Here is a 27,363-nt window from a genome sequence, read left to right as displayed (position 1 = left end):
ATTTAAGTAAAACTATAGGCAACATTTTTTTTTTCATTTTGGATAGAGCAAGGGAAGGTTATAATCCCTGTCAGATTATTTTTTTTTTTGCCTTCTATGTCCCTTAGTGGAGATTTCTCGTCACTTCCTGTCCCATAGCCAAACAGGAAGTGAGTGGAAATCCATTCAAATTCAAATTAATTTGTAAGATTTCCCCTCCGTTACTTTCTGGGGACAACTCAAAATTTGGTATTTTCTTTTACTTTCACTTTCAATGCTAATGGTAAACAGGACAAATAGAGAGGGTGAATCTCCTTAATGTGGCCACAGACAGCGATAAAAACTGACAAGTGTTCTAACCCCTCTCCACTCTATGCAAAACTAAAAAAAAAAGTTTTGCCTTTAGTCATTCTGTAAGAAAAAGTAAAGACCTCAATACTGCAATGGCTTGTAGGAAGGTCATAAAAGATGAACAATTAAAGCTGCACGCTGGAGAAAATACAAAGTTACCATTGCAGTGGGCTCCAAATACACCCCCCTCCCTACTGGGAGGGTTAAATGTTCATTTTTGTCTAAAGTAGAGTTCAGATTTACCAATATTTCAGAGGCCAATTATAAAGATGACCAAAATCAAATTTGATAAAATGTGTGACAAAGAATCAATTATATTTATTGGAAGCCTTCATTAGGATGCATACACCCCAGGCCAAACCTTGCTTGTCAATGATTCACTTTCGGGAATATAAAACTGCTTGTACATATTGATCTGCTGTACAGTATGTCCTATTTTGTGTCCTTTAAAATTTTGTCCTTCTTAATTCCAGAAAATCATTAAATCTTCTTTTAGCTAATAATACTGCAAAGAATGGTGCTCTGAAGTAGTAACCTATGGAAACAATGTCAGCTGTTCATACTGGGCAGGTTTAAGCTTATCTGTGATTACAAGGTATTTTTGCACACCAACATTCTTCACACTGGTGTACAGCATGGTGGCTAAGGTTAGCAGCCTTGCCTTGCAGCAAGGGTTTTAATCCCACTGAGAATGCTATCTGCATGGATGTGTATGTTCTTCCTGTGTTTAAGTGGGTTTCTTCCCACAAATCACAAACATACTGCCAGGTCAACTGGCTTTGTATCAAGGTGTCCCTAGATGGAGGAAGTATGGTGAGCACACACTCCAATGTGATCTTCTTCAGGGGTCGGAGACTTATGTAAATAGAGAAATCAATTTGATGTAAAAATAATAGACAGGGCTGGATTCATTTTTCATAGCTATTCAGTGAGTTTGATTGTGAGACAAGTGTTCTCTCAATCTTTATCTCTATAAAATTCACTACTGCAACTACACCAGCAATGGCCATTAGAAGTTGGGCCTTACTCTGCCTGATTTTCCATTATTGTTATTTTCCAAAGTTTGTAGCAGGAGAATTAGTACTCTCCTTGATACATCAAGAGACGTGAGACTTTGCAATAGAGCTGGGGTCTTCCCTCAATGCTGTCCTCTCCATGAGTAGGACCCAATGCTAGTTAGAAATCTGTATTTTTACCATTTTCTAAGAACTTATATTTAAAGATGTCTTCTCACCTATACCCCATCCCCACCTGCCTTTTGAATATTAAAAAAAAAAAGAATGGAAAAAAAGTAGACAACTGAGAAGAATGATATTCACAGTAGGACTAACCAGAAACCTTGTGCTAGAGCTAAAGTGTAGACATGTGCATTCGTTTTTGTCCGAATGCATTTTCGTCCGAATTTCAGGTATTTTCGTTATCGTTTTAACAAACGATAACGAAAGTGCAGAATCCAAAAAACGAAAGATCCGACATAAACAAATGCTTTATCTTCGTTTTCGTTGCTACAACAGTTCGATATAGATAGGAGATTCAACATGATGATGACAATAACAATCTGTGTCCATCGAACCTGTGGTCGAATGTGCCTAACCTTAACTCTATTAGATTATTCTACATAGAGAGAAAAGATTCGACATAGAGAGAAATGATTCGACGTAGGGGAGAAAAGATAGATAAAAATAATGATGATGATGAATGTTATTGGCTGATTGCAACCAAAGAGGAGGAGCAGTAAAATAGCTAGAACTAAGTACACACGTACTTTGGCTTCTTCTTTGAACATTCGATAGACACCATAAGCCTTCAATGACAGATTCAACCTTAATTTGGATTTTCAGACGAATGCAATTTTTAACAAAAAACTAAATAAATAAAAATGAATTTCAGGAGTAACTAAATAAATTTATTTTTCGGACGAAAACGAAATTCCGAAACGAAATATTTCAGTGTGCACATGTCTACTAAAGTGTACACTATTTTAACAAGAGCAGAGAAGTGTAATAAAAGAGTACAACATGCTCCAATTCCTATGATTTTTGTTGGGTGATCCATTTGGCACACAAACTACTAAGGCAACCCTTGTACCTGCTGCATATTTCATATCATAAAGGAATAACGGCTGGTTGACTATGAGGAATTTTTAAAACAGAGAGGAAATGCCACTATCCATTCCAGACACTGCAGTATTTAGTCAACCTTGGGCTCACATTTATTTTATGAGTACTTCTTAAAATGCATTGGTTATTTTTAGGTTTGTGTGATGTCCAGTAAAATAACATTAAGGCTGGGTTCACACTTATGCAAATTGGATGCAGGTTTCCCTAGAATGGAGCAATGGAGCCGTTCACACACCTCCGGGGCTGCCGCGGTCCCCATTTGGAAAGGGTCCTGTGCGTCTTTGGTGTCGATTCAGGTGAATTCAGGCAAAAATTCGGACCTGATTCACACCTGAATCAGTGAACAGGGACACACCGGACCCCCTGCTGTGAGCCACGGCATGTGTGAACCCAGCCTTAAGACAGAACAAAAACATAAGCATTGTTAAGAAGTAGGATTCAATGGGAGAATGAATGATTTGTAAGTAACGGTTACATTTGCAGTTAACTACTGTGTTGTCTAACTTTTTCCTCTTGACGGCAAGGTAAAAACATCTGTGTACTTTACGTATGCTCAGCTTAAAGTGGTTCTAAAGCCTAAAGGTTTTTTACCTCTATGCATTAAGGTAAAAACTTTCTGTGTAACAGAATCCCCCCCTGCCTCCCCAATTCACGATCCAGCGCTGTGCATGAGAGCTGAAGCTCTTCCTGGCTGGGTCCCTTCTCTCTGCTGTGACAAAAAGCATGGGCGGGGCTGAGCCACCCGGTCTGTGTCAGTGAAAGCAGACAAGGCGGCCCATGTGTGCCCCCATAGGAAGCAGCATGCTTCCTATGGGGGCACTCGTCGAACAGGTGGAGCCAGGGGCGCCGGGGGGGGCAAAAGAGGAGGATTGGGGCAGCTCTGTGCAGAACCACTGCACAGAGCAGTTAAGTATAGACATGTTTATTATTTTGTTAAAAAAACTTTATTATCACTTTAAATTAAACACAACAAAATCAAGACAAAGTACGGTCACTCTGTGAAACAGGAATATATATATATATATATATATATATATATATATATATATATATATATATATATATATATATACAGTGGGGATGGAAGGTATTCAGACCCCCTTAAATTTTTCACTCTTTGTTATATTGCAGCCATTTGCTAAAATCATTTAAGTTCATTTTTTCCCTCATTAATGTGCACACAGCACCCCATATTGACAGAAAAACACAGAATTGTTGCCATTTTTGCAGATTTATTAAAAAAGAAAAACTGAAATATCACATGGTCCTAAGTATTCAGACCCTTTGCTGTGACACTCATATATTTAACTCAGGTGCTGTCCATTTCTTCTGATCATCCTTGAGATGGCTCTACACCTTCATTTGAGTCCAGCTGTGTTTGATTATACTGATTGGACTTGATTAGGAAATCCACACACCTGTCTATATAAGACCTTACAGCTCACAGTGCATGTCAGAGCAAATGAGAATCATGAGGTCAAAGGAACTGCCTGAAGAGCTCAGAGACAGAATTGTGGCAAGGCACAGATCTGGCCAAGGTTACAAAAAAAAAATTCTGTTGCACTTAAGGTTCCTAAGAGCACAGTGGCCTCCATAATCCTTAAATGGAAGACGTTTGGGACGACCAGAACCCTTTCTAGAGCTGGCCGTCCGGCCAAACTGAGCTATCGGGGGAGAAGAGCCTTGGTGAGAGAGGTAAAGAAGAACCCAAAGATCACTGTGGCTGAGCTCCAGAGATGCAGTCGGGCGATGGGAGAAAGTTGTAGAAAGTCAGCCATCACTGCAGCCCTCCACCAGTCGGGGCTTTATGGCAGAGTGGCCCGACGGAAGCCTCTCCTCAGTGCAAGACACATGAAAGCCCACATGGAGTTTGCTAAAAAAACACCTGAAGGACTCCAAGATGGTGAGAAATAATATTCTCTGGTCTGATGAGACCAAGATAGAACTTTTTGGCTTTAATTCTAAGCGGTATGTGTGGAGAAAACCAGGCACTGCTCATCGCCTGTCCAATACAGTCCCAACAGTGAACCATGGTGGTGGCAGCATCATGCTGTGGGGGTGTTTTTCAGCTGCAGGGACAGGATGACTGGTTGCAATCGAGGGAAAGATGAATGCGGCCAAATACAGGGATATCCTGGACGAAAACCTTCTCCAGAGTGCTCAGGACCTCAGACTGGGCTGAAGGTTTACCTTCCAACAAGACAATGACCCTAAGCACACAGCTAAAATAACGAAGGAGTGGCTTCACAACAACTCCTTGACTGTTCTTGAATGGCCCAGCCAGAGCCTTGCCTTAAACCCAAATTAGCATCTCTGGAGAGACCTAAAAATGGCTGTCTACCAACGTTTACCATCCAACCTGACAGAACTGGAGAGGATCTGCAAGGAGGAATGGCAGAGGATCCCCAAATCCAGGTGTGAAAAACTTGTTGCATCTTTCCCAAAAAGACTCACGGCTGTATTAGATCAAAAGGGTGCTTCTACTAAATACTGAGCAAAGGGTCTGAATACTTAGGACCATGTGATATTTCAGTTTTTCTTTTTTAATAAATCTGCAAAAATGTCAACAATTCTGTGTTTTTCTGTCAATATGGGGTGCTGTGTGTACATTAATGAGGAAAAAAATGAACTTAAATGATTTTAGCAAATGGCTGCAATATAGCAGAGAGTGAAAAATTTAAGGGGTTCTGAATACTTTCCAGCCCCACTGTATATATATAGATATATAGATAGATCTATATATCTATATATAGATATATAGATCTATCTATCTATACATCTATATATAGATCTATATATATATAGATATATCTATATATATATAGATCTATATATATATGTACATACATACATATACACACACATGTTGTATTTATATAAATAAATAGACAGAGAGAGAAACAGAGACAGAGAGAGAGAGAAGGCAATTCATGTGGCATAGAGACATTCAATTGAAAGTTACATTTGATTAAAAGCTGTAAACTATGTTACGTGATTGAAATTATATGGAGGCATTGATGGAAAAATACAACACAAGAGCTCAAGGTCTATAGAAAGACATTGTAGAGGAACTTACCAATCTACGAGACATGGGCGTTTTGTCATCTCCAGGAAGGTGCTGTTCCAATGCCAGGACAATGCAATTTGCGATTATAGTAGCAAGGATCATGTATTCAAAAGGAGTAGATGGAGAGTTAAGGAAAACCAGTACATATTTTGAATGTAAAGATATTTTAATGAGCATTTTAATGATTTTAATGAAGGTATTGCTTGTACAACATGGTGAGACAACTGCAACCTTAGTATAGAGCTTAATGGGGGTTATTTACTAAAGGCAAATCCACTTTGCACTACAAGCACTTGACTGAAAGTGCACTTGGAAGTGCAGTCACTTTAGATCCGAGGGAGACATGCAAGGAAAATAAAAAACAGCATTTTAGCCTGCACATGATTGGATAATAAAATCAGCAGAGCTTCCCCTCATTTCAGATCTTCCCCTCAGATTTACAGCGACTGCACTTCCAAGTGCACTTTCAGTGCAATTTCAAGTGCACGTTGCACTTGTAGTTTGCACTTGTAGTGCAAAGTGGATTTGCTTTTCGTAAATAACCCCCAGCAAATGAGATCTTGGAACAATTAGGTCAAAATCAACAGGTCAGGTTTCACAATATTTTGTTTCCCATGAGCATGGGAAGAAACATTAAGGACCATGAGAAAAGAGAAGGAATGCAGGCAGTTAGCTGGAGTTAACAGTTGTTCACCTCATATATCACAGGGAAATCCAAGATGGCAGCAACCATTGCATTGTAACAGCCCCGTGCGGAATCCCCATAGGAGAAGATTTTGAGCACTAAATACTATTTTTAAGGTTCTTCTATTCAATTGTTATTGTTGGTGTTACCATGGCCTGAGCCAAGTTTGCTTTAAAGTAAATTTTTTTTTTCTTATTATTTATATAGCGTATGCATATTTCTTAATAGTTTACAATTTAAACTTACAATGGCAAGGAATAGCACATGTAAAAGACATAATAAAAAATGTAGACGTGTCCACATCAGAATACTTAAACATAAGAGGGAGTATGATATAAAAGCTGCTCAAAGATGACACAATGCCAACATTTCTGGTGAAGTTCTTGACTGTGTTCATAAATGTCTGACACAAAATATCCCCTAGTCTGTGAACTTGTAACTTGCAACAAAGTTAGCTGATTTACTAAAGGCAAATAGACTTGTCAAGTGCAGTTGCTCCAGAGCTTAGTAAATGAGGTAAAGCTTCACTTTGCAAAGAAGACCCAATCACATGTAAGGAAATCAAAAAAAGAAAATTTTTGCTTACACATGATTGGATGACGGAAGTCACCAGACATTCCCCTAATTTACTAAGCTCTGGAACCACTGCCCTTGCAAAGTGCACAGTCCATTTGCCTTTAGTAAATCAACCCCTATGTCTCTGTTTGACATCTGGGAGAGAGAGGAGAGTGAGGATATATTTCCTCCCGCCTGCAGCAAACTGATGACTTCGTTTGAGCCTAAGCAAATTCAATGGAGCGCAAGGACTGCTAATTAAAGATAAAAGGTAGAACATTTCAGAAAAAAATACTGATGTAGATCCTCTTTGAATTAGTATTTAACTTTAAAGTTTATTGTAATCTTTGAATGATTATCTCTGATTGGTTGCTACGGGTTACTGCCCATTGTGCAATTCTTATTGTTCTGTCCCCCACTTTCATAAAATGGTCTATAGTTATTCATATTTTACTTGCAAGAATGAGCTCCATTCCCTTCCTTACAATTAATTACCTGGCATTCATTCTTAAGTGATTTACAAAGGCGATTCTGAGTGTCATTTCTGCCCAGCGTGCTTTGTTTTGAGGATGTCTGTTACATAGTAGGTTGGTAAGAAGCCCCTGTGGTTCTATTTTAGTTAAGCAGCAAAGCATTGCTACATACTATAGTAGAATATAAAGAATTCCAGATGGGTCCCTGCAGGCTTTCTTATTCAATGGGTTTGAATGAAGCTGCAAAAATGTCACATCAGCCAAACAGACAGTTAACGTGAGAGAAATACCTGGTGGTAACAGAGGACCCCAGAAACGATCCATTACTATGGTACTCACTACAGGTAAAAGAGATTATCATGAGTTAACTGTCAAGGAAACGGCCATTGTTATCTAGAAGATTAAAGAGCTTTAAGGAAAAATTTTTAATACAATAAAGCTGAACTCCAGAAAAACAACTAAACACTTGGTTGCAGGACATACACCTTACAGTATATTGGAACTGTCTTTTTTGGCAAGCAATTTTAATTATTTTCCAATTACTTTTGTGATACCACTCTACCAGAAAATCCAACCAGGAGGGTAACACCACTTTGGTGGCGTAAAGGAAAAGGGTGTTGCTAGGGTTCTGAACAACCCTTAGTCATCCCTGGGCAGTACAGTGAGAAAACTGATGCAGGGATCATAGCCTGCCATGGCTAATGATGGGTGTGGCCACAATCAAGAACAGGGAGGGTTTTTATTGCAGGGAGATATTCAATGTCTCTTCTGCAATAAAGTATACTTATCTGCCTATGCGCAATCCTCTAAGGAATGCACACTGAGCTGTGCATGCACAACTCAGATCACATGACTGCACTCTCACTCATGTGCAAGAGTGACCTCATCCTGCACCAGCCAATCAAAATGGTCAAAGACTGGCACCCAGGGGAACCCAGGAAGAACATGCTGGCATCGGGGAGGAACCTCACGGGTGTCGGACTGTTGGAACAAAGGTAAGTATGTGTGCCTTTAGCTCCACTTTAAATAGAACTTGAGCCTAATCACTACATACATACACAGGACATATATCCCATAATTCTCATACCCACAAAATAAGTCCTTCAGACACACAAATCTCAGCACTTGGTGAGTGGTGTCACAGTAGCGAACACACAAAATTTAAAAAACAATGGTGGATGGTCACAGCCTCAGGACCCAGGGCAATCTGCAGGATATCTGGGGAATGCACCCCAGGTGCCCAGTGCTAACAAGGACTATGATTAAGGATTCTCAGTGGTGTCAACTACATGCAGCCTCCTGATTGGACAGTGAAGGAGCGGAAGCACACTGATAGATCACCAATATTGACTCACTCCTTCAGTCAGCATATTTGACTAAAGGAAAAGCAAAATGGGTTAACAGTTAACCACATAAAAAGCAGTGGATAGGACTGGAGTACTACAGTGTAGCCTGAATCAAAAACAGCAACCCTTAAAAGGCAGGCTTTGAGCTCTGTGTACTTCTCAATTATTCATTTTTAATTTAGATCAGAGTATACCATTAAATATGACAAAAAAAATTGAACACCTGGAGTAATAAATAACAACTCTACTTTAAATGACACTTTTGTGTCCACCAAAATGTATAAAATAACCAATAAGTTACTTTACATTTGAAGAGTATCCATCCTTTACCTTAGAATCGGGATGTATACAGGATCTTTATCTCCCTCTAAGTCAAGATTGGACCTATCCACCCACCTAAAACTATGACCTACCCCATCCATTAAACTGTTAAAGGAACCATACACTTTCAAATGCTTCTGTTGTTTTAACTAGGTATTGGCGTAGTTATATTCCCTGTGTTGCTTGTAATGATTACCTTGTAATAATGGGCTTACCTGTTGTGGCTTCAATTTGTTGTGTCATGGCTGATGGATTCCCCTATGGCCATTTATTAGTAAACCTAGTGTGTCAGCAGGGATAGGTAAGTTCTTGTTCTGGATCACACAATGTCCATGTCCTCTGTATTACATCACAAATTGGGAGTGCTAATGTAAAACACGTAAACACATCTCTTTCAGGACAGTGTGCTTTCCTTAATTGTTCTGCCTGTTTGTGACTGTGTCATATGTAATTACTGTTTACCTCTCACCTGCTTCAGCACTGGACTGAGAGACCAAGGGATTGTGGGATATATAGTTTGTTCAGAAGAAAAGTCAGTTCTTAGACTACAAATAGAGGTCATACATTAACTTGTGCAGTGCCATGCTGAATTCATTATGCTTGAACTAGGGTTGCCACCTGGAAAGTCCGGGTTTTGAATAGTGTGTTTGGGTTTCAGACCGCCTGAAACCTGGACACATAATTTAGACCGGACTGTGTGCCTGGGCACACCCTATTCACCAGGGTTGCCAACTGCCTGGAGGGCTGGCTGCAGTTGTCTAAGCTTGTGACACTCTCTATCACACTGCGCAGAGCCATCACAGTTTCCCCTCCATTCCCCTGCATGGATGGGAAAGGAGAGAGAGCTGATCTGTTCCTCCCCCCACCCCTGTGTCTGCCCAACCACACTCCAAACCCCAGTGTTCTGTGCCTCAGAAAAGGCATGTGAGGGTGGGAAATTTAAAGCCCAGCAGCCGGCAGATACTTCATGGATGAAAGCTGAAGAAAAGATGCTGATGCCTGAGTCTTCATCCTTGGGGGGGGGGGGGGGGCGAGTGAGCTTACAATCCACTACCTGTTACTAAAGTCTCCTCCATCCCTCTGAGTACACTAAATAAGAGAGACTCAGATGTAAGGGGTGCTCTGCAGACTCTGATGTAAGGGGGGCTTTGGGAACTCCGATGTAAGGGGGAATGCTGGTGGAATAAGTGGGGGCTTATAAATACTGCCATGTGCCGCTGAATGCCCTTTAGTGTTTAGGTCTGGCTTGAAGAAAAGGTGGCAACATTGACTTGAACACTAACAGAAACTGCTGACACAGGAATGTGAAGATTTACTCTGCTATAGGCTGTGTGCAGGTCAACAAATGACACCATGAAATTAATGATTGATTCACATCATATGCAGGTGAAAAATGCAGGGTGCAGGTATGAAGGTTTATGATGCCTTTAGATGGCAGAACTCCAATGGTCTGTGGAGAATTTAGCATTTAGCAGTAGACCGATAGGAGGGGGGTACAGGAAGGACAGGTCTTAATCTTGACTTGCAGGAAAGAGGAATCTCCCACAGGGGTCCTGAATGTGGGGTCACTCTCCTGACTATGGAATGCAGCACTGGTGTATGAACCATAATAATGGGTGAACGCAATCACAAAATCTTTGGCTAAACAATTCACTTATAACTATTGCAACTTTATATTTAGCTATATGGTTGGAGTTCTGCTTTAATGTTATTAAATAGTACCTGTTTCATTCCACAGAGAGCTCCTATTTTTGCAAAACTGCCAAAAAAAAGGTCACATCCTTGCAACATCAACAACACTGTCAAACGTTCTGTACACAGCAAACAGAACATCCTCTAGAATTCTGAGCACTTGTTGGTTGGTTCACTGCTTTTCCCAGATATTTCCATGAAAGATGAGGTATAATTTCAGGTGACCCCAGCACTGTCTACATTTACGGTACTGGAGCAAATCAGGCAACATTGGTGATATACAGCTCAAATATACTACACATCTACAAGGACACTGAGATACAGGGTTTTCCTATTATCACACTGAGACTGATTGTGTGATCAAGGCAGGCAGAGCCTCTCTCAGAATTCTGCGTCAGTATCTCCAAGGCAAAAACAGGTAGGAATCTGCAATGAAATGTTTTTAAATTCTTAAGTGTATAACATTTGTCTGGAGAAGAAGCTTTTTTTTAAACAAAAGTTGAGTTTTCCTTCAAGTTTCCATAAAAAAAGCAGCTTTCCTTTGTGTACTGAATTTACAGGCACATTTCCCACAAACAATGAATGACAGAAGCCTGCTTTGCCATCTGTGATATTACTATTTATATGATTTATAAGAACTATAAAGATTGCAACATTTATTCCTAACCTGTCCAGGTGATTTTCTGCCAAATCATGCCATGCCTACATTCCTCCTTTACATAGTTAGTTTGGTTGAAAAAAAAGACACAAGTCCATCTAGTTCAACCAATAAAAGGGAAAAAACCTATACCTACAGTTGATCCAGAAGAAGGCAAAAAAAACAGCAAAGCATGATCCAATTTGTTCCAGCGGGGGAAAAAAATCCTTCCTGATCCCCCAAGAGGCAATCGGATATTCCCTGTATCAACTTTACCTATAAATGTTAGTATCCAGTTAGTATATTATATACCTTTAGGAAAGAATCCAGGCCTTTTTTAAAGCAATCTACTGAGCTGGTCAGAACCAGCTTTTGAGGGAGTCAATTCCACATTTTCACAGCTCTTACTGTGAAGAAACCTTTCTGTATTTGGAGATTAAATCTCTTTGCCCACAGATGTAAAGAGTGCCCCCCTGTCCCCTGTGATGACATTAAAGTGAATAACTCAGCACCAAGTTCACTATATGGACCCCTTATGTATGTATACATGTTGATCATATCCCCCTTAACCCCCCATAATCTCCTCTTCTCCAGAGAGAATACATTCAGTTCCTCTAATCTTTTCTCATAGCTGAGATCCCCCATGGGAGGTCTTACTAATGATTTGTACAGGGACAAAATGATATCCCTATCCCTGGAGCCCATACCTCTCTTAATACAAGAAAGGATTTTGCTCAATTTGGAAACTGCAGCTTGGCATTGCATGCTATTATTAAGCTTATGATCTACCAGAACACCCAGATCCTTCTCCACCATTGATTCCCACAGTTGTACTCCCCCCTAGTATGTATAATGCATGCACATTCTTAGCCCCCAATTACATACCTTTACATTTATCAACATTAAACCTAGTTGCCCAATTAATCAGTGCATTGAGGCTGGTTTGTAAGTTGGAGACACCCTGTAAGGATGTTAATCCACTGCATAGCTTGGTGTAATCTGCAAAGACTGAAATGGTACTTTTAATCCTAGACCCTATATAATTTATAAATCAATTAAAAAATAAGGTTCCCACAACTGAACCCTGGGGTACACCACTAACAACTATAGACCATTGAGAGTATGAATCATTAACCACTACTCTCTGAATACAGTCTTTTAGCCAGTTTTCTATAAATTTACAAACTGATTTTACTTTACACATTAGCTGTGTGTGGGGAACAGTGTCAAACGCTTTTGCAAAATCCAAGTATACTACATCCACAGCCACCCCTCTGTCCAAGGTTTTACTTACCTCCTCATAAAAAGAAATGAGATTTGTCTGACAACTTCTGTCTTTCATGAATCTGCTGCTTAAAATATTTTTTTCTAGTAAGAACTCATCTTTGTGATCTTTTTTTTAAACTCTCTAGTATCTTCCCAACTATTGAAGTTAAACTAACAGGTCTTTAGTTACTTCGTAAAGACTTTGATCCCTTTTTAAATCTAGGCACCACATTGGCTTTACACCAATCCAGTGGTACTATTCCAGTCATTAAAGAGTCCCAAAAAATTCTTTAAGAATTGAGCTCTGTAATTTCGAAGCCTTCTTTTCCTAAGCTGAATGTACATTACATGTAAGACAATGAAGTTAGAAGAAAAGACTAAGCAATATTTTGCTATCATTAGGATAGAATCATGAAGAAAATTTACGTATATTTCTGATATCCTAAAGTGAACCTGACTTTGTCTCTAATTTTCTAAGCTAATCGTGATCAATTGAAAGCACCAAAGTGGCTGTGTTAGCCTTCAAATTGATCATTGCTTCCTTCTGGGTCCACTAGCATCCTAGGCCCAGGCTGTAAAAGGAGTCTTGACTTCTGCCTGTCAGTATTAAGACCTAAACCTCACTGAACTATTCCTGTCACTCAACAGTTAAATATCAAAGACAGAATTTAGCATTGGGTAGGCTTTACCTTGACTTGGCTTTACCAGACTCCCTTAAAGGGTCTGGTCAAGGGATCCAATGAGCAACACAGGGGCAGGGAGGTCAATTAGAAGACTAACAAAGGTACTTGCAGATACCACAAGGTGCTTGTACTCCCCCACCTTTGAGGCCTAGGAAACAATTTAGTACATATGCCAACTGGAAGTTAGTTGCTATGGGCAATGAGGTCTGCCTTCCTTAGCAAATTCTTTATACATATGCTCCTCACTAAAATAGCGAATCTGGACCACAGATGCTACCAGCAAGTCCTGCTGATGGCCAAATTTTACAACAGTGCAAAGTTGATAAAGTTGTTCTTTTGCTAATTAAGGCTTCTCTAATTAAGGCTTAACTAAGAACTTCTCAATTATCAGATTTTTCCTACACACTTCCAAGTGCCAGTTAGAATGTAGGAGAACAGATCACAAGCCTTGTGCTGCCCTGATGTCTGCAATAAATGTGTTATCTGACTTGCTGAAGATGGATTTATATAGAGTACAAATAACAGACATCATTCACATTCATAACTCAGCTCTTATTACTTGAAAGACTCTTCTGTTCTTCTGTTGGTGCATTCACAGAATATTTATTGTATTGTTTCCAAGGTTATTTCATGTTTTCACACAGGAAATAAAATGTAAAAAGTAATAATTTAGCTAGATAAAGTAAGCCTGTGTTAGCTTCATAAAAACACAAAAACTCTTAAACTAGATTTTAGATGCCTCCTGACAAACCCCAGAAAATGATTTGCTAAACAAGCAAACCTCAACAAACAGTTCGCATAATACAGTGCTCAGTGCCTGAGTGACTTATCCCCAAGCATGTGCATTGTCACATGCCTGTGTAGTATCTCCTTATAGATTACTATGGGGCAATTTTCTGAGCATCTCCTGCCTTAAGAGAAAGTCCCATGGATATCTATTGTGTTCTACTGCACACACAGACAAAGGAAAGTAGATCTAGGGTGAAAGGAGTTAAACTTTGTTACAGGCCACAACTATAGGAACTTGGCACCTTGGACATGAGAAAATAGGTGAGTTAGGGTTGGAGGGTGTGTTGGGGGGGGGGTGTGGCAGCGTCAGGGGTCAAATAGCTAAACACAAATATAAAATGAATATAAGCGCATTTTCTTTGTGAAAAATTATGTGTAAGGGTGTGTTAATTGGTATCGATAGATAAATTCAGTGTGCTTTCTTCAGCGACACTTCTGAGATCATTCAGAATTAATTGCAGCTGATCTGCATTTGACCTGCTTGAAGCTGTTTTTGCATTTCCCAAAGACTTGCATGAGCAGAGAAGCGGTTCCAACAGTAATACCAGTCTGTCAATTGGGTGTTAGTCTCCCATTAATCAACAGGATTTCTGGTGTAGGTTCACTTTCTGGAATCTATACAAGAGAAGTTGTTCCCTTTTGTTCTTCTAGGGTAAAGTCGGGTGGGGCACCAGTGCGCCCTCTGCTATGGACTCCTGGCACCACCTTTGAAGAGGTTCCTGGAAAACTTGGCATTAATATTGAAAATATCACTGATCATGCCAAAAAAAATTTATTTAAGGATAGTAATCATATGAAGCCATTTATTATCACATAGTTGTTTGGCTCCTTTTTAATCATAATGATAACAGAAATCACCCAAATGGCCCCGATCAAAGGTTTACGTACCCTGGAATGTTTGACCTTGGTATAGACATACAAGGTGACACACACAGGTTAAAATGGCATTTAAAGGTTAATTTCCCCACATCTGTGGCTTTTTAAATTGCAATTATTGTCTGTCAGGGCCGTCTTTAACCCAGCGCAAAAGGGGCAGCTGTCCTGGGCCCTGTCATCACTGTGGGGCCCAAAGCAGCTGCCACTTAAGCCCTGCGCTGCCTGCAGTTTTCCCAGAGTAGCAGGTGCAGCCAATCCCCCCCCTGCTGTCCCAAGCAGCGGCCACAATATGACAAGAGAGCGGGACAGCTGCAGGCTTCATGTGCTTGAGCCTACTCGTCCCGCTTCTCCCTCTGTCAGGAGCAGCAGACCGGAGTGACAGGGAATGACAGAGCAGCATTCTGTGTTCCTCCCGCCCCCACCCTTGCCTGACAGACCTGTGTAGCACACAGTCGAGTGAAGTGTTCTGGCTGTGTGCTTCGGGTCTGATAGGCGGAGACTGTGTTGCACCACCATGTGATCAGGTGAGAAAGATCACCGTGGAGAGAAGGGGAAGGGGATTCACAGGTGCAGAGAATTGGGGGTACAGAGGTGTGGTGGAGGAGGGGGGTACAGAGGTGAACGTGGATGGGGGGGTATAGAGGTGTGGTGGAGGAGGGGGGGTACAGAGGTGAACGTGGATGGGGGGTACAGAGGTGAATGTGGATGGGGGTACAGAGGTGGACAGAAGGATACAGAGGTGAATGTGGATGGGGGGTACAGAAGTGGAGGGGGTACAGAGGTGAACGTAGATGGGGGTACAAAGGTGGACATGGGGGGTATAGAGGTGGAAGGGGGGGTACAGAGATGGATGGAAGGATACAGAGGTGAACGTGGATAGGGGGGTACAAAGGTGGACGGAAGGATACAGAGATGAACGTGGATGGGAGGGGGGTACAGAGGTGGACATGGGGCATAGAGGTGGATGGGGGACACAGAAGTGGACGGAAGGATACAAGGGTGAACGTGGAAGGGGGGTACAGAGGTGGATGGGGGGTACAGGGGTGGACAAGGGATACAGAGGTGAACGTGGATGGGGGGGTAAAGAGGTGGACAGGGGTACAGAGGCGGACGGAAGGATACAGAGGTGAACGTGGATGGGGGGGTACAGAGGTGGATGGGGGATAGAGAAGTGAGATTCTACTCAGAGTGGATTGAATACTGACCAATAAGCGTCATGTGATGTGTGCTCAGGTCTTGGACCTAGAGCTGGCCGGGGCACAGTTGCAGCAACAGTCTGAGGTGTGTATATATGTTTTTTTTTTTTTGGGGGGGGGGTTGCATTCCCACACTTCTCCTTTAAAATCTAAAATTTACAGGATTTTTTGCCACAGTTTAATGTGGAAAAGCAATCAGTTAATGTACATACCTGTAGCATATAATTCCAGAATTAAAATGGCAATTCCTGAGTTTTTTGACAGTAACTAGGTACATTCTGCTCTTCTAGATTCACAGCAAGCGCTGAGGATTTTGATAAGCATATCCCACCCACTTCTGACTGAATGCAATGGATGAAGAAATGAGCTCTGCAGAATGCCTAGTGTAAGTGCTATATTACTCACAACTATCCTGTTTGTTTAACAAAGACGTGGGTGGTAAACATACAGTTGTACAGATAGAGAAACAAAAAAATGCATAAACAAAATAGCAAAGGAAATAATGCCTTTGATTTTGGTACCATAAGTTACATACAGTACATATTGCCTTCAGATGGGGAAAGATAAATTAAATATCAACTGTACTGTAAATCCCAGTGATGTGATGGAATGTTCCCTTTCACGAGACAGTTGAGGGGGGTGATAGTAGGGGTAATTGTTGTAGGTTTAGTCCAAACTCCAGTTGTTAGGTATGGAAGAGGATACAAGTTAGAAAGAGGAGCATGAATAGAGTAAAAAATAAAATGCGAATGAGGAGGGTTAAGGGTAGGGGGTCCTTGGGCACACAGCTCATCCTGCACCCTACAATTTATGCTAAAACAAGAGTAGAGAGTGATCGAGGTTTAGATGGCTACTGTATTCTAGGCGGCACAGTGGCGCAGTGGGTAGCACTCTCGCCTAGCAGTAAGAAGGGTTGCTGGTTCGAACCACGACACTACCTGCCTGGAGTTTGCATGTTCTCCCTGTGTCTGCGTGGGTTTCCTCCGGGTACTCCGGTTTCCTCCCACACTCCAAAGACATGCTGGTAGGTTAATTGGATCCTGTCTAAATCGGCCCTAGTATAGGTATGAATGTGAGTTAGGGACCTTAGATTGTAAGCTCCTTGAGGGTATAGGGACTGATGTGAATGTATAATATATATATGTAAAGCGCTGCATAAATTGACGGCGCTATATAAGTACCTGAAATAAATAAATAGGCAAAGAAACCAAATTTTTAAAAATTTAGAATGGGTGTTGTTGAGCATCACGCTTTTCATGCACTAAAATGCATCCATTGTTTAACATCTGCAAAATTGATTGTTGGTTGCCTCCATGCTTTGGCTAGTGGTTGCCTTGTTACAAGAAACACAAAACCCACTAGTTTTCATTGGCATTTAGAGAGGTCCCCCCAGCCTGTGAAGCAGTGCTTCACAAGGATTCCTTGTTAGATTCATGTTCATGAACTATCTAAGCATATTATAAAAGCAGATCCTGAATTGACTAGCTTTGGGGCATCGCCGCCGCCCGCCAGATGTGAATTAAGGTGCTGCATTCTTTACAGCCTCAAAATCAGTCAGAAGAGGCATTTGGGGCAAATTCGGCAAATTCAGCAATTCAGTCAAGTGTCATGTACTACCGTGAGAAAATTTTATAAGCATTCTTGTGAGTAAAAATGTTGGGAGAACACTTAGCTACAGAAGCTGAAATGTTGTTCCAATCTGCCTGATCCAAGGATTCCCCCAAGTCCTCTTCCCATTTGTCTGCGTACTACAGTTTTGTCAAGCCCATGGAATCAGTGAGAGCTAGATAAAAGGTGGAAACCAGACCTTTTGAATGAACAACTTTCAGACTGAGGTTTTCAAAAGGTGTTAACCGAATCGGGCAATCCATGTGATTTTTAATCAAACTATACAACTGTCCTGTTTGACACTTTTTGATGGAAAGGGGTGCCTGTATCTAGGTAAACTATAACATGGGTGGCACAGTGGTGTAGTGGATAGCACTTTCGCCTAGCAGTCAGAAGGGCTGCTGGTTCGAATCCCAACCACGACACTACCTGCCTGGAGTTTGCATGCTCTCCCTGTGTCTGCGTGGGTTTCCTCCGGGTACTCTGGTTTCCTCCCACACTCCAAAGACATGCTGGTAGGCTAATTGGATCCTGTCTAAATTGTCCCTAGTATGTATGAATGTGAGTTAGGGACCTTAGATTGTAAGCTCCTTGAGGGTAGGAACTGATGTGAATGTACAATGTATATGTAAAGTGCTGCGTAAATTGACAGCGCTATATAAGTACCTGAAATAAATAAAAAAAAAAAAAATTATACAGGTTCTCCTCACTTAACGACCAGGTTCCGTTCCAATGACCATGTCTTTAAACAAATTGGTTGTTAAACGAAGATTCACAAGTAATCAGTATGTGTAAGCATTCCTAACTACTGTAATGTACAGTACTCCGAAAAAAAGGTCTAAACACAAAACTCCAACTCAATAAAGTTGTTTTAATTTGCATAAGTACAGAACACAAATGAAAATACTGTACTGTACAATACAATGATGTACAGCGTGTTGTTCAGGTGGGGAGAGCTGGTCGTCCGAGTGGTCGTTAAACAGGTAAGTCGTTAAACGAGCAGTATCTGTATAGTTTGAAGATGATTTCATTTGTTTCATAGATTGTATTCCCTGTCTTGTTAAGTTGTGTTTGAGCAGGCTTTAAAAATGTTCAGCGTTCCCATTTTGCTTGTTGGCATGTAAAAAATATTATCACATGAAATGATGTCTGAATGTCTATTTTGTAGAGAGCTGTGCCCATGGCTTCCTCATATAAAAAATGTATGTACAACAAATTACATTGGATGCATTTGCTGTATCAATAGTGTGTATGGTCAAAACTGAACAAGAGGTTGTATATGAGTCAAATTTATGAAAGACACAAACAATAATTATCTCAATTCAAGCGCTTAGGACTAATATGTTGTAGGAGTGGCTCGTGAGATGTCCACTGTTGCGGAATCATATGTTAGTCCACAGAAACTTGGTGTTATCGATCGATGACCACAACAAGATTTAATATTTGACACAAAAAGAGCTTAAAAGAGCATAAACAACACATATATTATTATATAAATGAATGATAAAAGCATCCACAGGTAAAAAAATTGCAAAAAAAGGTAATTCTATGCAAAGGATAAGCAAGCCCCTTTTTCAATTAGGTGGCAAGGTGGAGCCCTGTGAAGTGTACACGACAGGAAGTACCTTCTGCTGAGAAGGGATTATCCAATAGTGAAGCCCCAAATGGAGCATACAGCAGGAAGCTCCTAGCATCCAACAGACTGGAATCGCGCCGGCCAGGGCTAGATGAGCCGGGAGTGATGTCATGCAGACTGCGCCGGATGCCGAACAGGGCCGGGGAGGGTGCGGTGACACTACGCTGTAGTGGAGCACATCCATGTATGCTGGGGTGTTGATATGTCAATTCATTTCGCGTGCGTGCGCTTTATTAATCATGTGACCACAATAATGGACAAGGAATTATAAGGGATTTAGAATGGAAGGGGAAGGAGGGAACTAACAAAAAATAAACCTATTGGCCCAAGTACAATAACCCCACCTCAATTACCTATACCTTCAACACATAATTATTATTACCGCCATTTGAGCAATGATAAAAATAATAATAGTAATAGAATTCATAATAGTAAGAATCTATCAAAAATAGCAAGCAGGGCTATTTTTTCTCAATACCACCCTTCAATTCATCATCACTGTTCCTAAAGAGCTAAACTGGTTGCAAAACTCAGACAGGAAATATGAACAAAACATATATAGTAGTACTTGTCTCAATCCAGAGCACTAAGTGTAATTTCTGTCTGCTGCCTTGTTCTTGTGCTATCTGCACTTCTGAAAAGTTTGTCTGACAACAAGAGGTAAAAAGGTGACAGGGGAGGGTGCTTCAGCACACAGCCTGTGATTGACCTACTTAGCTCTGTTCCTGTGTGAAAGAGGGTCTGTCCCTTCCAGACAGAGTGTAACTTCAGCTCTCTGCCCCCCTGCTTTCTCAAATCTCAGATAAACTGCATAAATTGTGCACTTTGAACAGATGTAGAGAAGAGAAGACTGCAGAAAACAAGGATTTGTTTGATCTCAGTGTATCACCTGAGGCTAGTCACGTTGCTGGGAATATGTAGGGATTTACAACCACCTTAAGATAGCACTATGGCCTCAATTTAAATGTGCTTTAGCATCTGCATTTACAGTTTTCTCCTAGTCCCCATGTAAAGTCCCACAAATATACCATTTTGCCCACTGCTTTCTGGATTGACAGCATTGCCTCTGTTGCTGAAAACCTCCCACCGAGAGCTGCAGCGTCTGGCAGGGGGGAACAAGTGAGACAAATAAGGAAGATTTGGTTCAGTCTCAAAAGTAAAGGAAGCCTTTTGTTTATTTTATAAGGTTTTTTCATCACATTGTAACTGGATGTAAGAATCTAAGAATTACATCATACTGAATGATAGAATGAGATGCATGCAAAATAAAAACAAACCAACTCTGTAGTCGTGGAATGACACAATCCAAAAAAAAACCCTAAGGGTAAAATGTAAAGAGAGAGCATATGAACTAAATATAAACATATTTAAAACCATTTTACTATAATGTGACATGGGAAATTAGGTCTAACACTTACACCAAAGACACCAAAGACCAGCACTTGACCAGATCAACATGTAGGCAGTTGGACATTATTCATTTACTTTATCTCCAGGGGGGAATCCTGGAGCAGTAAAAGGACTTTATCGTACCTCCCAACCTTTTGGGATGGGAACGAGGGACACCTATTAGCAAAAGTATGTAGGCATAGGACACACCCCCATTACTATTCCTTTATACTGTTTTTTTACCATTACTATTCCTTTATACTGGCTTTCGAGATTTACAAATGCAGCAATTTAGAAATGGGATGAAAGGTTTAGCACTGGGTAACACTTTTTGAAAGATAAAAAGTGCATTTATATACAACTATAAGTCCTCATGCACACGGACGTTTTTACAGCTGCTTTTTTGAGCTTTTTTTGCAGCTTAAAAAGGCCTGTCTATGTTAGTCTATGGCTTCATGCCCACTTAGGCATTTTTGAGCTGCAAGTGGCATAGGCGTTTTTAAGCTGTAAAAAAAACCCAGGACTAGTGGGTTCTGAGAGACGTTTTTCAGCTGTAAAAACGCTCTAACGCTCAAAAACGCTCAAAAACGTCATTCACCAACGTTTTTTAGCGTTTTTGATCCATTGAAAAAAAAAAAATTGAAAAAAAAAAACGCTCAAAAACGCTAACGCGGAAAAACACTCAAAAACGCTCAAAAACGCTAAAAAACGCTATTGCAAAAACGCTGAAAAACGCTGAAAAAAGTAAAAAAAAATCACTGCAAAGATACTGGCATTTTCATAAAAATTTTTTAAACAGCCTGTGTGCATGAGGGCTTAAGATCAGACCAAAATGAGGGACAAATGAGGAGGAAAGAGGGACAGAGGGACTTTGTTCCGAATAAGGGACAGTCCCTCAAAAACAGGGATGGGTGGGAGCTATGCTTTATGCATTTATGGGACAACTGGCATAAGTCTTCGTTGTGATGCCGGTCTCTGTGACACATCTTCTGTGAGTAGCAGGCCTCTCATCATTCCTTTCATACCACATCTTTCAGAATTATGATGGGCTGTAGCTTAAGGCAAGTGCTGCCACCTTCAAGTGATGGCTGAAGTATGTAAATATCTCCACTTTTATTGATTCAGTAAACCATTTCTGATGTGGACTTCTCCTTCTACTAACCTCTATATGGGGACATCTCCTGGAAACAAAACTTGTGCCCTAGAGGCAGAAATGAGCACTGTTGATGTAAGACCTGAAGTAGGTATGCAGAGGACTATCAACAGGTACCAGTTAAAACAGAATTAGTCACCCCTCAGGCATCCCACACAAAAGAGAAAGAAGGATAGTTCCCCTGAAGGGCCCCGTGTCCATGGTATGCTATGAAAATAAAGTAACTACCCCAGGGTCCTGGCAGAAACAGGTTAAAGAGCAGCTGTTTTCACCCACAACATTACATCACTTTTGGCTTGAATGACCTTCAAAGTGACAAATGAGTCCAGCATACGGGCCCACACTATGCACAAATATGGGAATTAAACTGTATGCACAAAAGGTATGCCATGGTCATGGTATATAGGTTTTTAAGATTGAGGAGTGGCTAGAGCCCACTGTGTTTTTACTTCTGTCTGTGTTCCTGGAGGTTTTACCATCTCTATCCGTCTTGTTGACCATTGTCACCAAAACAAAACATGATGAAAAATCCTAAATTTTACAGTTGCCCCTAGACCAGGACTAGAAGGGCATTCTTCTAATGAGGAAACATGCTCTGATGGCAACTGTCTACGAGGCGATTACCCTATACCTTGTGATTTCCTCAAAAAAAAAAGCCTCACTCCTTATACTGGAAAAGTCTCTCATTGTTAAAAGTTTGCAATTTATACATAGAGGGGTAATGTAAAGGTAGTTATGACATTTTCAGTAGATCTCAACCCTAACTGGAAAAATCAAAGAAAATAAAAAGTAACCTCAAGCCACCGCCTCTAGCAAGAGCCCGCAATCAATAGACATAAGTGTGGAAAACATCAGGCAACACCTCCAAATCGGGACAGGTCCAGCAAGATACCAGTGAGGCCAGTCAGTCTCCACCCCCATGCAGTCTGCATGGGGGTGGAGACATCCATTGAAGTGGCCTGACTGGTATCTTGCTGGACCTGTCCCGATCATTCTCTGACAAGTATATTCCTGAGGAAGCGGGTCACTGCAAAACATGTAGCGTTTGCAACTGGAGAATTGTTTCCACTGAAAATATCGCAGAATTTATTTGATCCTTCTTTTCCCAGATTGCATCAGAGAATTGGGTGCCTCTAATGAGTAGCATCCGGTGTTTAGTATACACTTGTCTATGCTTTTAACCAAATATTTTTTGTATAATAAATTTATATTTTTCTAAATTCATTGTGTAAGTCTATACTGTACCATGAAAGTCCATATTGCCTCCATTTTCTTTGATTTTTCTATTTAGTTTCAGGATGAAGGTACTTTATTCATTATCTTATCAAGTAGCATTTCATATACTCAACCCTAACTGAATGACATTTAGTTTGCTAAAGGACTGTGCATCACAACAGATGCCTACTGTATGTTTTGATTTAGTCTAAAATACTATTTATACATTATTGTATCTCTGCTACTGATCTTCTGCAACTTTTGTTAAGCCATTTTGTCTATGTACTCTCACTCCAGCATCAGTTGTAGATAATCCCATTGAACCAGTTTTATGATCGTGATAATGGTGGACCCTGCCTGTGCAATGTGTGTCAGCACAGCCACTTATAATATCCAATGGGGATGCATGTGACAACATAGAAGTATAGGTGGGACAGACAGTTGTCATTCCATAACATGAACAGCCTGACCAAGGAACTTGATGGAAGGATCATCAGGTAGGTTTATTTATTTATTTATTTTTTAGGAAAGTAACATGTTTAAAATAATTAAAAACACTTTTTAAATGACACCAACCAAGAGATTAGGTTTAGTGACTCGTTATAGATCTATTTTAGCAAAGTAAGACTATTCAAGTTTGTACTTATTTTACTAATGTACTTACAATGCATTTCGGTCATATAAAGCGCTTTCCCAAAGCTTCAAGGTATGTTTTAAGCTGATGAATTATTTCTTATAAAAAGCAACTCCAGGTAACAAGTAAAAATCCATGAATACATATTTAATGCAATCCAGGAAGAACTGCAGTTGTGAAGCAGCCAGAAGGTTCTCCCAGTTCACTTTGATCTGAGGCTTAGGTGCTATCTACACTACTGTACTTTACAGTTTTCACAAAAAAGGATTCTTGGCAGAACTACAGCACTGCAAAAAATTCTGACTGACACCAGAGGGGTCGAGACAAAAAGCAAAGAGGAACAGAAAATGTGAGGATGGCCTGGAGGAGAACATGGAGGTTCAAAACCGATGCAGCAGGGGAACAGAGGACAGCCAGTGGAGGGGTCCAAATCTGTCTGGGGGAAGCAAGAGAGGAACGGATGGTGGCCAGGAGCAGCCCAGAAGGAGACAGTAATGAACAACGGGAGAGGATGGTTGGCTAAAAAACATGGGATGCTAGAATGAAGGTCATCAGCATTGGTGAACACCCGCTCCACTGCAAAGTATTCAACGACAGGAGTACTCTACCATAAATCGATTAAGAGTGTTCCCAGGGCACCAAATCACTTGAAATGTTGTTACATAGTTACATAGTTAGCCAGGTTAAAAAAAGACACAAGTCCATCCAGTTCAACCGTTAAAAAAAAACAAAAAAAAAAATATCATACAATCCAATATAGCCAATTCTATACCCACAGTTGATCTAGAGGAAGGCAAAAAACCACAGCAAAGCATGCTCCAATTTGCTACAGCAGGGGAAAAAATTCCTTCCTGATCCCCCAAGAGGCAATCGGATTTTCCCTGGATCAACTTTACCTATAAATGTCAGTACCCAGTTATATTATGTACATTTAGGAAAGTATCCAGGCCTTTCTTAAAGCAATCTACTGAGCTGGCCAGAACCACCTCTGGCGGGAGTTTATTCCACATTTTCACAGCTCTTACTGTGAAGAAACCTTTCTGTATTTGGAGATGAAATCTCTTTTCCTCTAGGCGTAAAGCGTTCCCCCTTGTCCTCTGTGTTGACCGCAAAGTAAAGAACTCAACACCAAGTTCACTATATGGACCCCTTATATATTTGAACATGTTGATCATATCCCCCCTTATTCTCCTCTTCTCAAGAGTGAATAAATTCAGTACCTCTAATCTTTCCTCATAGCGGAGCTCCTCCATGCCTCTTATCAGTTTTGTTGCCCTTCTCTGCATTTTCTCTAGTTCCCCGATATCCTTTTTGAGAACTGGTGCCCAAAACTGAACTGCATATTCCAGATGAGGTCTTACTAATGATTTGAACAGGGGCAAAATGATATCTCTCTCTCTGCAGTCCATACCTCTCTTAATACAAGAAAAGACTTTGCTCGCTTTGGAAACCGCAGCTTGGCATTGCATGCTATTATTGGGCTTATGATCTACCAAAACCCCCAGATCCTTCTCCACTACGGCTTCCCCCAGTTGTACTCCCCCTAGTATGTATGATGCATGCATATTCTTAGCCCCCAAGTGCATAACTTTACATTTCTCAACATTTAACCTCATCTGCCACATAGACGCCCAATTAGACAGTGCATCGAGGTCAGCTTGTAAATTGGAGACATCCTGTAAGGACGTTATTCCACTGCATAGCTTGGTGCTATACCATCTGCAAAGACAGAAATGTTACTTTTGATCCCAGACCCAATATCATTTATAAAGATATTAAAGAGTAAGACCCCTTTCACACTGAGGCGGTTTGCAGGCGGTATTGCGCTAAAAATACTGCCTGCAAACCGCCCCTAAACAGCCTCCGCTGTTTGTTCAGTGTGAAAGCCCGAGGGCTTTCACACTGAAGCGGTGCGCTGGCAGGACGGTGAAAAAAGTCCTGCAAACCGCTTCTTTGGAGCGGTGAAGGAGCGGTGTATTCACTGCTCCTAAACCGCTCCTGCCCATTGAAATCAATGGGACAGCGCGGCTATACTGCGGCAATACCGCGGCTATAGCTGCGCTGTATGAGTGATTTTAACTCTTTTTCGGCCGCCAGCGGGGGTTAAAACAGCACGGCTAGCGGCCGAATACAGCTACAAGAACGACGGTACAGCAGCGCTAAAAATAGCGCTGTTGTACCGCTGACGCCCCCACCGCCCCAGTGTGAAAGGGGCCTAAGGGTCCCAGCACTGAACCTTGGGGTACACCACTGATAACCCTAGACCATTCAGAGTAAGAATCATTAACCACTACTCTCTCAATTCTGTCTTTTAGCTAGTTTTCTATCCATTTACAAACTGATATTTCCAAGCCTGTAGACTTTACCTTACAATTGAGCCGTGTGTGGGAAACTGTATCGAACGCTTTTGCAAAATCCAAGTATACCACGTCCACAGCCACCCCTCTGTCCAAGGTTTTACTTACCTCTTTGTAAAAAGAAATCAGGTTTGTCTGACAACTTCTGTCTTTCATGAATCCATTCTGTCTGTTGCTTAAAATGTTTTTTTCCAGCAAGAACTTGTCTATGTGGTCTTTTATTAAATGCTCCAGTATCTTCCCGACTATAGAAGTTAAACTAACAGGTCTACAGTTACTTGGTAAAGACTTTGATCCCTTTTTAAATATAGGCACCACGTTCGCCCTGCGCCAATCCAGTGGTACTATTCCCGTCATTAATGAGTCCCTAAAAATTAGATACAATGGCTTTGAAATTACAGAGCTCAATTTTTTTAGGATCCGTGGGTGGATGCCATGTTGCTTTTTTTTTTTTTTTTTTTTTTTTTTTTTTAGCAATGTCTTGCTGGAAAGTTTATAGGATATGTAAACCCAATCACCAAAATATCATATAATATTTAACATGTTGATGTAATTTTCAAAAATAATTTTCAAACATTTTTCAAACATTTTTCAAACATTTTTTTTCATTAAAATAATACCTGTTGATCCTGACATTAAGGTCCTTGATCAAGCACTGCCTGTGATAGGTTGACAGCCCTTTATCCCCGTCTCCCAGTTGTGTTCCTGCATTGTCTACCTGTCACAGGGGTTTCTGATTGAGAGTATATTTGTATATGGCTGATGCAACTGTGGTAAACTTCTATAAGCATCAAGAAACCTGCTTTGAAACATGGCATGCGGCCATGGCTGCAACAAGGCTGCAGGAGATTAGCAACACTAATGCCCCGTACACACGGTCGGATTTTCCAATGGAAAATGTCCGATCGGAGCGTGTTGTCGGAAATTCCGACTGTGTGTAGGCTCCATCGGACATTTTCCATCGGATTTTCCGACACACAAAGTTGGAGAGCAGGAGATAAAATTTTCCGACAACAAAATCCGTTGTCGGAAATTCCGATCGTGTGTACACAAATCCGACGGACAAAGTGCCACGCATGCTCAGAATAAATAAAGAGATGAAAGCTATTGGCCACTGCCCCGTTTATAGTCCCGACGTACGTGTTTTACGTCACCGCGTATAGAACGATTGGATTTTCCGACAACTTGGTGTGACCGTGTGTATGCAAGACAAGTTTGAGCCAACATCCGTCAGAAAAAATCCTAGGATTTTGTTGTCGGAATGTCCGAACAAAGTCCGACCGTGTGTACGGGGCATAAGAGGTAAACAAGGATGAAAATTGTGAAAATACTTTA

The 27,363-nt window shown here is 40.9% G+C and overlaps 1 protein-coding gene across 9 annotated transcripts in view; it reads right to left on the bottom strand.

The window, feature by feature from the left end:
- The window catches only part of CACNA1E (calcium voltage-gated channel subunit alpha1 E), a 1,300,209-nt gene that overhangs the window by 418,770 nt on the left and 854,076 nt on the right, over positions 1–27,363 (bottom strand). For all 9 annotated transcript variants that reach the window (XM_073593343.1, XM_073593351.1, XM_073593342.1 and 6 more), the window contains one exon: positions 5,527–5,633. In XM_073593343.1, coding sequence (XP_073449444.1) covers positions 5,527–5,633 — 107 coding nt within the window. The remainder of the gene's footprint in view (positions 1–5,526; positions 5,634–27,363) is intronic.

Source organism: Aquarana catesbeiana, linkage group LG07, assembly GCF_042186555.1.
Source record: "Aquarana catesbeiana isolate 2022-GZ linkage group LG07, ASM4218655v1, whole genome shotgun sequence".
Lineage (NCBI taxonomy): Eukaryota > Metazoa > Chordata > Amphibia > Anura > Ranidae > Aquarana > Aquarana catesbeiana.
The sequence above is the reverse complement of the archived record's forward strand: the minus strand, read 5'-3'. Positions and strand labels throughout refer to the sequence as shown.